Genomic DNA, 13,569 nt, shown 5'->3' with positions numbered 1-13,569 from the left:
CGCCTCCCCCGGCTGCTCGGTTTCTTCCTCCGAGGACCTCTCCCTCGCCGTCTCCTGGTAAGCCCCCCCCCCCCCCAGCCCGCTCCGCCGCGTCGCTGGGCGCGCGCGTGCTTGCTTGCCTGCTTGCTTGATTCCGCGGTGTTGGTGGACCTGTGGGTGTCTCTTTCGGTCCCAAATCGGGTCCGCGGCGCCGCTCTTGTGTGTTTCTCCGCCGCAATGCTCGGATTCTTCATGTATTCACGGTGGAGGTTTTCCTTGTCCTCGGCCTCGCTGGAGTTCTCGGTTGCTTTTCCGCCGTATGTTGCGGTCGCTAGCGGAATGTTCGATTTCTTCTCGACTTGTTGGTGGAGTTTTTTCTTGTTCTCCGATTCTTCAAGATTTTTTGCTTCAGGAAAGTTCATGGCGCTGCTAACTGTTGGTGCTTGCTAGCGGAATGTTCGATTTCTTCTCGACTTGTTGGTGGAGTTTTTTCTCGTTCTTCGATTCTTGAGGTTTTTTTTTGCTTCAGCAAATTTCATGGCGCCGCTAACTCTTGATGCTCTCTGGGATTTTGGGTTCAGAATTCAGTGGACTCATACTTGTTGTTTCATACTCAGTTTCCAGGCGACAGGCGTGATGGTAGAGGGGAAGAGGGAGAGGGCGGAGGAGGCGTCCGGGAGCCCGCAGAAATCCCCGCGCCTGGACCCGCTGGTTGCGCCCGCGGCTGGTCCATCGTCCGAGGAAGCGGAGCCGGCAACCAGCAGCGACAGTACCGTCGACAGTATGGACGACAGCGGGCGGTGCCACCACATACTTTACGACCTGGAAATAGTGGTACAGGATCTCAAGGTCGCAAACAAGGTCCTCAAGGGTCCCCGGCAGTGTCAGCGTCGTGATTGCAAGACGACCTGGAAGGGAGGCGGTGAGGACGACCATGGGATGACTAAGTGCATAGACTGCGCCCTTTTTTTCTGCTCTGGGTGGCCGGTGGACAGGGAAAGTCCGAAGGGACACGCCCGCTGGCACGCCGGCGGGCACCAGCATTGGGTTGCTCAGTGGTGCGATGAACCGAATTTGGGATACTGCTTCTTGTGTGAACGCCCCATGAGGCTCAGTGACTGTAGCGAAGATGACTACGCAGTGGCGGCCAGAAACGAAAAGGATCAGCAAGCACCGGGGGTCAGCGTTGCAAAGGATGGCTGGGGAACAATGGCCAGCATTGCAAAGGATGGGTGGGAGACGGGGACCCACAGCCCGCCTGCGTATCCCACGGAGTCGAGCGAGTGGCCATCGTCCGTGGAAGCCGCGGCGGGGACCAGCAGCTACATTACCGGCGACAGCGGGCGGTGCCAGCACATAGGTTTGGACCTCGAACGCCTGGATATGCACGTGTATGATCTCTGGGATCAGCCGACGGTGCTCTGGGGGTGCAGTCTTCTTAAGTGCACTACACCCTGGAAGGGCAACAAAGGGATAATGAAGTGCATAGACTGCACCACATTCTTATGCTCTGGGTGGCCGGTGGACAGGGAAAGTCCGCAGGGGCATGCCCTCTCGCACGCCCTCGGCAGCCTGCATTGGGTTGCTCAGTGGTGCGATGTACCGAATTGGGGATACTGTTTCTTGTGTGCGCGCGGTATGAGGCTTACTGACTGGACCAAAGATGGCTATGCAGCGCCAGCCAGAAACGTAATGGACGATCATGCGTCTGGGTATGCTTGTGGTGATGGCTACTTTATCAGAAGGATACCGAACTTTGGACTAACATGCTACATGAATGCAACACTGCAGTGCCTCCTTGCCCTTGGAAAGATGAGGACAATCATTCAAAGTCCAGATGCTCATTTGGGGAGCATTGGTCTGCTCCTGAAGCAGTTGTTCCTAGAGACACTCATTGCAAATGATGCCAGATACACGCTGAACCCATTGATGATACTGGAAGCTATGCGTGAACGTTATCCGAATCGGTTCGTGGGCGGGAAGATGGAAGACAGCCATGAGTTCCTTATATCTTTATTCAATGCTGTGGATACGGAGGTGGAGGAGAAAAACGGAGAGCATGTCTTGCAAGGGGGCGAAGTGTTTCCTACGTTTGGCGTTTCTCTTTTCGGTGGTCAGCTGTTTGAGACCATATCCTGCCAAAGGTGCCGGCGTAATGATCTTCGAACCGTTGATTTCGGTGAACTCTTTTTGTCACTTCCAGAGAAGGATCCTCCAGCCAGAAGCGTTGCATCACCACCAATGAACAAAAGCCACAAATCTCAAACTGACAATAGTGGTGGGGATAATAAGGTTCAAACAGTTGCTGAAGGCAGTACTTCTCAGATTCCCGGTTCAGGATTGGGAGATGGGGCAATGGAGAAAACCCCCAGACCTTTGCAAGTTGGTAAGTTTATGCGCTCCTGTACTCAGCTTAAAAAGCAATGGTGAACCTCTGAGATAATACAACCTTTGGGGAAAGAATGCAGGAACATGCGGAATTCTATGATCTACTAGTATTATTTGCTATTTCTCCGAAAACAAGCAAATGGTACTTTTTGGAATGGAGCTTCATTACTAGCTAAGCAGAGAAAGCTGTTATGGACGTTTTACACATGGATAAAAGAAATAGCAGGAAAATCTTTCTGAGTGGCTACATAAAATCCGACAGGATGTTTCAGCAGTCTTAACATGGCAAAGGTGTTCACCGTAGCGTAGTAGTTCAAACTGCCATGGGAAGACCAGGGTCTTGAGTCCTTACCATCATACAGTAGGTGTTACTCCAAATGGTTGGTCAACTTAAGCGCGTTTGGATACTGTCGAAAAAAATAAGCAGCTTAAAGTGTGCACAACTGTTATGATGGTAATTGTTATGGACGTTTTACACATGGATAGAGGAAATAGCAGGAAAACCTTTGGGGTGGCTCCATAAAATCCGACAGGATATTTCCGCAGTCTTAACATGGCAAAGGTGTTCATGTAGTGTAGTAGTTCAAACTGCCATGGGAAGCCCAGGGTCTTGAGTCCTTACCATCATACAGTTGGTGTTACTCCAAATGGTTGGTTAACTTAAGCGTGTTTGGATACTGTCGAAAAAGATAAACGGCTTAATGTGTGCACAATAAAGATTCTATGCAAAGGATGAGTGAGAGCTTCTGGTTGCATGGTCTTGCTAATGCAGATAATGCTAAGCCCTATATGTTTGAATCTGCAGATTCTAGCGAAGTGAAGGATGTTGTACACGGTCATATGCAGACTCAGAAGAATGATGTCAAACAAGAGATCATTGAGGTGCCAATAGAAATTTTGGATTTCATTCCTGACTTATTTGATGACACTGAAGGAATGGAGGAAGCAACAACAGATTCTCGCAATCCAAAAGATAAGGAGACGACTTACTCAGTAAAAGTTACTACCAAAGACAAGGAGGAAGCTCAGAGCAGTGATATTGCTCATGATGAGGCCGAACATATGAACTCTCTTGGGTCGATTGAGGATTTCTTGAAACTGTTTGCCCGAGGGAAGGAACGTTGTGAGAACTGCTCCAAGGTTGCTGAACAGATCGTGGGAAGAACCAATATAAATACGACTGTTGATGGAGATCAGACTGAGCTGTCAGACAGGAAAACATGCCCAAGTGAGCGATCTAGTGACTGTAATAGCTTGTCCGTAGAATCTCCAAGTAGGCAACCATATTGTTCGGATGTACATCATCAAGTTTTACTCTCTGAAAACATAACTACTGAAGAAATCACTCCAGGGACGAGCTGTGGTGAAAAGGACTCTGCCTCTTGCAGCATAGCCAATGAAAAAGCTGAAATTGATCAAGGTGTACAAGAAGCTGGGCTTCCAGCTGATAAACAGACTGACCTGCTCAATGCCCAGGATAGTCCGGATACCAGCACTCAAAATCAGGGTTGTGCGAAGCAGGCAATGCTGGATGATCATACTGCCGAACAAATGGAGGAAAACCAAAATAAGCAGAAAGATGGTAACAGTTGTGCAATTCGAACACAGTTGATTAACAAGCTACCAGCTGTATTAATCGTTCCATTTAAGAGATACAACAGCGATCTTTCTAAAGTGAGAGGGCGTGTGAGCTTTAAAGAGATTCTTCATCTTGGACCATTCATGGACCCCAGGTACCGACTTCTCACGTTTCTACACAGCCATATCTAATACCTTTCTTCTGTGTCAGTTTTGATAAGTTTCTGATCTTTACAGTAAGCCAATAACTACTTTGTTTCATACTTTCTTCCTGCTAGCAATAGAATGCCTTCTCTTTGAAAGAAAAATTAAGAGATTTAGAAGGCACTGACATTGTAGATCAAAGGATCATCCAGACAGTACTTTTTTCATGATGTTCTCGTTGTGACTATGGAATATTGTTTGCTGTATGCACATTAGTTTTTGTTTATCTTGATCAGTAGATATCTGCAATAAGCAGGCTCTTAGGAGTGTGCAAATGAATGATTGGCACACATAGTGGTAATTTCCTGGCATGATCATCTAAATTTTCCTTAGCAGAGTTAGGTTAGGACATCTTCACTCTTGTTTCTCACTGGAAGAGTAACATCATTTAGATTACAGAAATGTGAGCAACAAAACCAGTTTTATAGTTACCACGGAAAGATTTGTCATCCAAATCAGCAATACAATCTAAGGGCATGTTTAGTTTATGCCCAAGGTTGCCCTACTAAAAGGTTACAACAACAACAACAACAACAAAGCCTTTAGTCCCAAGCAAGTTGGGGCAGGCTAGAGCTGAAACCCATAAGACCTCGCAACCAGATCATGGTTCTGGCACATGGATAGCAAGCTTCCATGTACCCCTGTCCATGGCTAGTTTTTGGTGATACTCAGTCTTTCAGATCTCTCTTAAGGTTGGCTAAGCAAAATTTTGGTCGAGGTTTTGCTTGCCCATGAGTTGGCCGACATTAGAAAAATAAACTACAACAACAACAACAAAGCCTTTAGTCCCAAACAAGTTGGGGTAGACTAGAGGTGAAACCCATAAGATCTCGCGACCAACTCATGGTTCTCGCACATGGATAGCAAGCTTCCACGCACCTCTGTCCATGGCTAGTTCTTTGGTGATGCTCCAATCCTTTAGATCTCTCTTTACGGACTCTTCCCATGTCAAGTTCGGTCTACCCGACCTCTCTTGACATTATCAGCATGCTTTAGCCGTCCGCTGCACTGGGGCATTCCGAAAAGGTTGGCAACTATCCAAACAAGTCCAATTCTTTTTCATGGCCAAAAATTTAATCGGGTAGACTTTGGTCACAATCCAGACATACCCTGAAGCTGCATCAGTCTAAACTGCATTTCCAATGCATACAGTGTTAATTTCTGCCTTTGAATACAATAGCCCATTTAACCATGTAGTCTTGCAATCACATGTATTTCAGTGCTTGTGTGTTCCAACTCTTGTAAATGCAACAGGTAACAGCTATCCTATTTATTTATTTATTTGCGAAAAGTCATCCTATTTTCGTTGCATAGGAAAAAGGAAATATGGTGACAATTTGAGTGAAACTAGTTTGGACCATGTACCATGCATTTAATTGCGATTTGAGTATCAACTGAATTTTAGTGTTCACTCACAAACTCATTTGGACCAGAACCATGTACATTGATTGAAGGATCCCACTACATAGCGGCGCGCACCCGGGTCTTCCCGTGCTGCGGCCCTAATGCAACATTAACATGCATGCAAAATTAGTGTGTCCCTTTAATCACATACTCACATTACTTCAAATAGCTTGGACATGCAGCACAAATCCCCTTCTCTTTATCACGCATGCATGCAATGACGTCATCAACATTCCCTTTAATGTTTGAAATTCAAAAAGTTTTATCTCTAAAACGATTAATTTGATCGATGACCTGTTTTCACAATTGTCTTTATCGCGATGAGATCTTCGAAACTAGATCCCATATGACATATTTTGACAACTTTTTATTCCGTTCATATTTGCCACATTGTTGCACTTACTTGTCATATTTGTAAACACTAAGTTGCTTGATAAAATATAACTAAAATGCAATGTTTTACGATTGCCAGATTTATTATCTCAAGTTGTCATTTTCTACATGCAATTGTAAAACATGGCAATTTAGTTATATTTTACCAGGCAAGTAAGTGTTTACAAATATGAAAAGCAAGTGCAACGGTTATATTTTACCAGGCAAGTAAGTGTTCACAAATATGACAAGTGCAACAATGTGGCAAATATAGACGAAAAAAAAAGTTGTCAAAACATGTCAATATGGGATCTAGTTTTGAAGATCTCATCGCGACAAAGACAATTGTGAAAACAGATCATTGATCAAATTAATCGTTTTAGAGATAAAACTTTTTGAATTTCAAACATTAAAGAGGATCTTGATGACATCATTGCATGCATGCTTGGTAGAGAGAGGAGATTTGCCAGCATGTCCAAACTATTTAAGCATTGTAGCACACTCGGCGCATGTGCTTGCATGGCTTTTGTATTTGATTAGCAAATCTACTGTAGCGTGATAGCGACGCATGCATCATTACATATGGGTTAACTATTTTGATTGTTGCTAACTGAAATCATTACATATGGGTTAACTATTTTGATTTTGTCTTGCCTTCAGGTCTGAGGACAGAGCTAACTTCAGATACCGTCTAGTTGGTGTCATTGAGCACTCTGGGCATCAAATGAATGCAGGGCACTACATTGCTTATGTGCGGGGGGCAGGTCACAACCATGAGAGCAGTGGCTCTTCCTCGTGGGTTAGTGCAAGCGATCTCGACATCAAGGAAGTCTCCCTAGAAGAAGTTGTCCGCTGCGAGGCGTACATGCTTTTCTACGAGAGAATGGAGGACACTGATGCATGTCCGGCATTCTACCCAACTAAGCAATCAGAAGCAGGGGCACCGACAAAAGAAGCAGAAGGGTTAGATTAGCAAGCAAAGCATAGTTTAGATGGCCAAGTGTACCGTCGTGGTCCTACTTACATAGAGCCTGTTGTCAAGTCCAATTTTGTTGATTTTGGCTGGCTGAGTCATTGCAGTTGCAGAATTTTGCATTGGTTGCAACTTGTAGCGTAGTCAGCTGGAGAGAACCATTTCTTTTCTGTCCATGAAAGTATATAGTAATTCTTGTCAGAACGACACAGGATAGGTACGACACTGAATATTTTTTTGGTAGAAAGGAGACTGAATACGTAGGAAGACACTGGATATTTTTTGCATTCTGCAAGAATTTAGATACACCTCTAAAAATAAACATGCAGGGTTCTGAACTTGTTTTTTCTGTATCGGGAGCATGCTCTGAGAACTTTTGCTGCCTTACTGAACTTGTAGGCTCAAGCTGTTTTTTTTTAATAATCGCTGAGGTGCTCAACAGTCGGTTCGGTTCCTGTCGCTGTTTATGTGTTTTTCGAAAAGGATCTGTGTTTATGTGTTGAAATGCTCAGTGTTGAGCAGTTTTTTTTTTTTTGAGGGGCCAGTGTTGAGCAGCTTTGTGTGTGCTGGTCGCTCCTGTAGAGAGTGTGGGCTGCTTCTGGGCCGCAGATGCTACTGCCAGTCTGCCATCGATGGGGGAGGGAGGGAGATTGGAAATTTGGAATGCAAGCGAAGCGAAGGTTTGCATGTTGTTGGCTGGGATGGTGGATGGCGACTTGGAACTTTCCTCGCCCCGCAGCGCCAGCGACAGTGTCGCTATATATGGTGGAGTTTCCAACGAGTAAAAAAAAAATGCGCTTTAACTTTTTGACAGTCCTTTGTTTCTCCAGGCCCACACTCCTCGCCGAGTCGTGAAAAACTGAGGAAAAAAAAACATCGCAGGTCGGTCGGCACGGCACACCGGCGTACCGCACAGATTACGACGTCAGAATAGCTAGCGATTCCTGAGAAACTGGACCAGATCAGTTGAATTCGAACCAATTCTCGTCAAAATTCCCAACAGCATCCATGGATCTCTCTCGCCTTCTCGGCACGGCACGGGCAGGCAAGCGTGGCTCCGACAGGCGCCAGATCCCACGCCTCTCCTCGCTTCGCTCCCCCTGGCTACACTGCTCTGCACTGCAGTCATCATACGTCTAGTCCACTCCCCCCCCCCCTGGGCCTTTATTTACTCCCTTCCAAACCGGGGACGCGGTGCGCAACCGGGCGGCCCCAAATCGTCGCTCCAGATCCACAGGCCCCGCTTCCCGGATTTTTTTCGTTGTTTTAATCCTTAAGGCGTAAGTTCATCACAAAACGAACTGGGTTCGAAAGTATTTCACGTTTTGACCCTTTTGGAAACGTCAGAGACCGTGGCGTTGCAGGACTTAGCAGAAACGCCAGTCTATTGAACGTTGCAGGTCTCATGTGCAACGTCAATCTATTGGACGTTGCAGACCAAAGCTGAAACGCCAAGGGGCTGGCGTTGCAGACCAAAGCAGAAACGTCAAGCTCCCTGACGTTTCCTTAGTCCAGTACCGCAGTGCTGCGGTCCTGGCCAGCGTTGCACCCAGCGCAGAAACGCCAGACCTGCTGGCGTTGCAGACCCAACCAGAAACGTCATGCTTCCTGGCGTTTCCTTAGTCCAGTACCCCAAAACAAGATTTTTTCACTGTTTTGATCAACAAACATATTTCATAGAATATAGTTTAAGTCGTAAGACCATAATTCACAGCATAACACCATTCATCAAAACATAACACCATAATTCACAGCATAACACCATTCATCAAAACATAACACCATAATTCACAGCATAACACCATTCATCAAAACATAACACCATAATTCAAAGCATAACACCATAATTTAAATCATAAGACTCAGCATAACATCATAGTTCATAGTTTAACAGACGTAGTTCGACAAACAACATAGTTCAACAGAAAACATAGTAGTTCAACAGACAACATCATAACACTCAGAATACGACATAGGTAACATACTTCACTTCCTCCCTCTCTTTGCAGCCATCTTGCCCTTAGTAACGTAGCCCTCTGGAGTGTTCTGCCAGCCAGGACGTCTGATGTTCCTTGAGCTAGCTCGACGTGTTGCTTCCGTCGGCTGAGTGGGTTGACTTGACTGCGGAGCATCTTCCATCTGCGAAGCCCCAAACTCAATGTAGTCCTGATCCGCGGCCTCGTTGTCGGACTCATCTTCTTCTTCAATCTCATCTTCATGTGCTCGGCTAGAAGAAACATGTGCTCCACTCGAAGACGGACGAGCGGAAGAGGCCCGTGGCCGGCTGGCAGACGGACGAGCGGAAGACTGCACATCCATCGTGTACTGCGCACGTGCCCTCACATCGGTGGACGAAACACCGTGGCAAGAAAGTAAAGCCGCTAGTGTGCGGCACCGATTGGCGACCTTCTGCGCAAGGAAAAGATAATGACATGTTAATATGCTAACAAAGGTATGACAAAACAAAGGTTAACAAGGCATCAAACCTGCAGAGTAGTTCTAACAAGTCCGTTCGTTTGTGGACATGGGGCACGGGCAAGGACCACGTTACTCTCGTTGATACATCTCCATAGCTCCGTGCCCTGGATAAAACACATTTGACATACCATCCATGAATAAATGACACTTGTTTATATTTTAAAGGAGGGATGTAACACTCGGTCATGGAGAGGACCATAGTCAAGATGCGCTCCAACTGTCTCCCTAATTGAATTGTTGAATGCAGCATCAGCAGCCTCACTCGGCAGTAAGTCCAAGCAATCGGAACGAGTCCAGGCAGCCTTATGGATAACTCTGTACTCTGTACGCATCCACTCCAAATGCCTTAAGTATGCCGCCTCGTTAGTGTCTGGTGTTTCATCATTTTCAACTCGATGTTGTCTCTGAGCATTCCACATGTCCACCCAAGTAATGTGGTGCTCCTCCTAATTGATGATAGTCTTATTGCTTTGCCGGTTTGTCCTACAAAGCATTAGAATACTACATCAGTTTCATTTTTTCATGTTAGACATTGATCAACAGGAGAAACACGTGATACAAAAGACTCACTTATGTAGCTTCACACTTGTCTCTGTTGGGGAACGTCGCATGGGAAACCAAAATTTCCCTACGCGCACGAAGACCTATCATGGTGATGTCCATCTATGAGAGGGGATGAGTGATCTACGTACCCTTGTAGATCGTACAGCAGAAGCGTTAGAGAATGCGGTTGATGTAGTGGAACGTCCTCACGTCCCTCGATCCGTCCCGCGAACAATCCCGCGATCAGTCCCACGATCTAGTACCGAACGGACGGCACCTCCGCGTTCAGCACACGTACAGCTCGACGATGATCTCGGCCTTCTTGATCCAGCAAGAGAGACGGAGAGGTAGAAGAGTTCTCCGGCAGCGTGATGGCGCTCCGGAGGTTGGTGATGACCTTGTCTCAGCAGGGCTCCGCCCGAGCTCCGCAGAAACGCGATCTAGAGGAAAAACTATGGAGGTATGTGGTCGGGCAGCCGTGAGAAAGTCGTCTCAAATCTGCCCTAAAAGCTCCATATATATAGGAGGAGGGAGGGGGACCTTGCCTTGGGTTCCAAGGGACCCTCAAGGGGTCGGCCGAGCCAAGGGGGGGAGGACTCCCCCCCCCAAACCGAGTTGGACTTGGTTTGGTGGGAGGAGTCTCCCCTTCCCACTTCCTCCCTCTCTTTTTTTTCTTTTCCTTTGATTTCCTTCTCTTGGCGCATAGGCCCCCTTGGGGCTGTCCCACCAGCCCACTAAGGGCTGGTGTGTCTCCCCAAAGCCTATGGGCTTCCCCGGGGTGGGTTGCCCCCCCCCCCCCCCGGTGAACTCCCGGAACCCATTCGTCATTCCCGGTACATTCCCGGTAACTCCGAAAACCTTCCGGTAATCAAATGAGGTCATCCTATATATCAATCTTCGTTTCCGGACCATTCCGGAAACCCTCGTGACGTCCGTGATCTCATCCGGGACTCCGAACAACATTCGGTAACCAACCATATAACTCAAATACGCATAAAACAACGTCGAACCTTAAGTGTGCAGACCCTGCGGGTTCGAGAACTATGTAGACATGACCCGAGAGACTCCTCGGTCAATATCCAATAGCGGGACCTGGATGCCCATATTGGATCCTACATATTCTACGAAGATCTTATCGTTTGAACCTCAGTGCCAAGGATTCGTATAATCCCGTATGTCATTCCCTTTGTCCTTCGGTACGTTACTTGCCCGAGATTCGATCGTCAGTATCCTCATACCTATTTCAATCTCGTTTACCGGCAAGTCTCTTTACTCGTTCCGTAATACAAGATCCCGCAACTTACACTAAGTCACATTGCTTGCAAGGCTTGTGTGTGATGTTGTATTACCGAGTGGGCCCCGAGATACCTCTCCGTCACACGGAGTGACAAATCCCAGTCTTGATCCATACTAACTCAACGAACACCTTCGGAGATACCTGTAGAGCATCTTTATAGTCACCCAGTTACGTTGTGACGTTTGATACACACAAAGCATTCCTCCGGTGTCCGTGAGTTATATGATCTCATGGTCATAGGAACAAATACTTGACACGCAGAAAACAGTAGCAACCAAATGACACGATCAACATGCTACATCTATTTGTTTGGGTCTAGTCCATCACATGATTCTCCTAATGATGTGATCCCGTTATCAAGTGACAACACTTGCCTATGGCCAGGAAACCTTGACCATCTTTGATCAACGAGCTAGTCAACTAGAGGCTTACTAGGGACAGTGTTTTGTCTATGTATCCACACAAGTATTGTGTTTCCAATCAATACAATTATAGCATGGATAATAAACGATTATCATGAACTAAGAAATATAATAATAACTAATTTATTATTGCCTCTAGGGCATATTTCCAACAGTCTCCCACTTGCACTAGAGTCAATAATCTAGTTCACATCACCATGTGATTCCAACGAATCCAACACCCATATAGTTCTGGGGTATGGTCACGTCTTGCTCGTGAGAGAGGTTTTAGTCAACGGTTCTGAAACTTTCAGATCCGTGCGTTTTTTACAAATCTTTATGTCATCTTATAGATGCTGCTACTACGTGCTATTCGGAAATGCTCCAAATATCTACTCTACTATACGAATCCGTTTCACTATTCATAGTTATTCGGATTAGTGTCAAAGCTTGCATCGACGTAACCCTTTACGACGAACTCTTTAACCACCTCCATAATCGAGAAAAATTCCTTAGTCCATTAGTTACTAAGGATAAATTTTGACCGCTGCTAGTGATTCAATCATGGATCACTCTCTGTACCTCTCAACAGACTTTGAGTCAAGTCACACATCAGGTGCGGTACACAGCATGGCATTCTTTAGATTCTACGGCTAAGGCATAGAAGACGACCTTCGTCTATTCTCTTTATTCTGCCGGGGTCAGGTTTTGAGTCTTACTCAAATTCACACCTCACAACGCAACCAAGAACTCCTTCTTTGCTGATCTATTTTGAACTCCTTCAAAAACTTGTCAAGGCATGCATCTTGTTGAAACTTCCATTAAGCGCTTTCGATCTATCTCCATAGATCTTTGATGCTCAACGTTCAAGTAGCTCAATCCAGGTATTCCTTTGAAAACTCCTTTCAAACAACCTTGTATGTTTTACAGAAATTCTACATTACTTCTGATCCACAATATGTCAACCACATATACTTATCAGAAATTCTATAGTGCTCCCACTCACTTCTTTGGAAATACAAGTTTCTCATAAACCTTGTACAAACCCAAAATCTTTGATCATCTCATCAAAGTGTATATTCCAACTCCGAGATGCTTGCACCAGTCCATTGAAGGATCACTGGAGCTTGCATACTTGCTAGTATCTTTAGGATCGACAAAACCTTCTGGTTGTATCACATACAATGTTTGCTCAAGGAAACCGTCGAGGAAACAATGTTTTGACATCCTACATGCAATATTTCATAAATAATGCATCAACAACTAACATAATTCTAACAGACCTTTAGCATCGCTACGAGTGAGAAAGTCTCATCATAGTCATCTGTTTGATCTTGTCGAAAACATCTTTGCGACAAGTCGAGCTTTTTTTAATAGTGACTTATCACCATCATCGTCTGTCTTCTTTTAATGATCCATTTTACTCAATAGTCCTATGACCATCAAGTAGTTCTACCAAAGTCTACACTTTGTTTTCACACATGGATCCTCTCTCGGATTTCATGGCTTCCAGCCATTTGTCGGAATCCGGGCCCACCATTGCTTTCTCCATAACTCGTAGGTTCACTGTTGCTCAACAACATGACCTCCAAGACAGGGTTACCGTACCACTCTGCAGTAGTACGCGACCTTGTCGACCTACGAGGCTTGTAGTAACTTGATCCGATGCTTGATGATCACCATCATCAGCTTCCACTTCAATTGGTGTAGGCGCCACAGGAACAACTTCCTGCGCCCTGCTACACACTGGTTGAAGTGATGGTTCAATAACCTCATCAAGTTGTACTACCCTCCCGCTCAATTCTTTCGAGAGAAACCTTTCCTCGAGAAAGGATCCGTTTCTAGAAACAAACACTTTGCTTTCGGATCTAAGATAGGAGATGTACCCAACTGTTTTGGATATCCTATGAAGATGCATTTATCCGCTTTGGGTTCGAGCTTATCAGACTGAA

At 45.7% G+C, this 13,569-nt stretch overlaps 1 protein-coding gene across 1 annotated transcript; it reads left to right on the top strand.

The window, feature by feature from the left end:
• Nucleotides 1–499: 499 nt before the first annotated feature.
• On the top strand, nt 500–7,247 carry LOC123410041 (ubiquitin carboxyl-terminal hydrolase 1-like). Its single transcript, XM_045102922.1, has 3 exons — nt 500–2,365; nt 3,173–4,100; nt 6,586–7,247. The coding sequence occupies exons 1-3, from the start codon at nt 517–519 to the stop codon at nt 6,896–6,898; spliced, it is 3,090 nt and encodes a 1,029-aa protein (XP_044958857.1). The 5' UTR covers nt 500–516; the 3' UTR covers nt 6,899–7,247.
• The last annotated feature ends 6,322 nt before the right edge of the window (nt 7,248–13,569 follow it).

This window comes from Hordeum vulgare, chromosome 7H (assembly GCF_904849725.1).
Source record: "Hordeum vulgare subsp. vulgare chromosome 7H, MorexV3_pseudomolecules_assembly, whole genome shotgun sequence".
Taxonomy (NCBI): domain Eukaryota; kingdom Viridiplantae; phylum Streptophyta; class Magnoliopsida; order Poales; family Poaceae; genus Hordeum; species Hordeum vulgare.
This window is presented reverse-complemented; position numbering and strand designations above follow the sequence as displayed.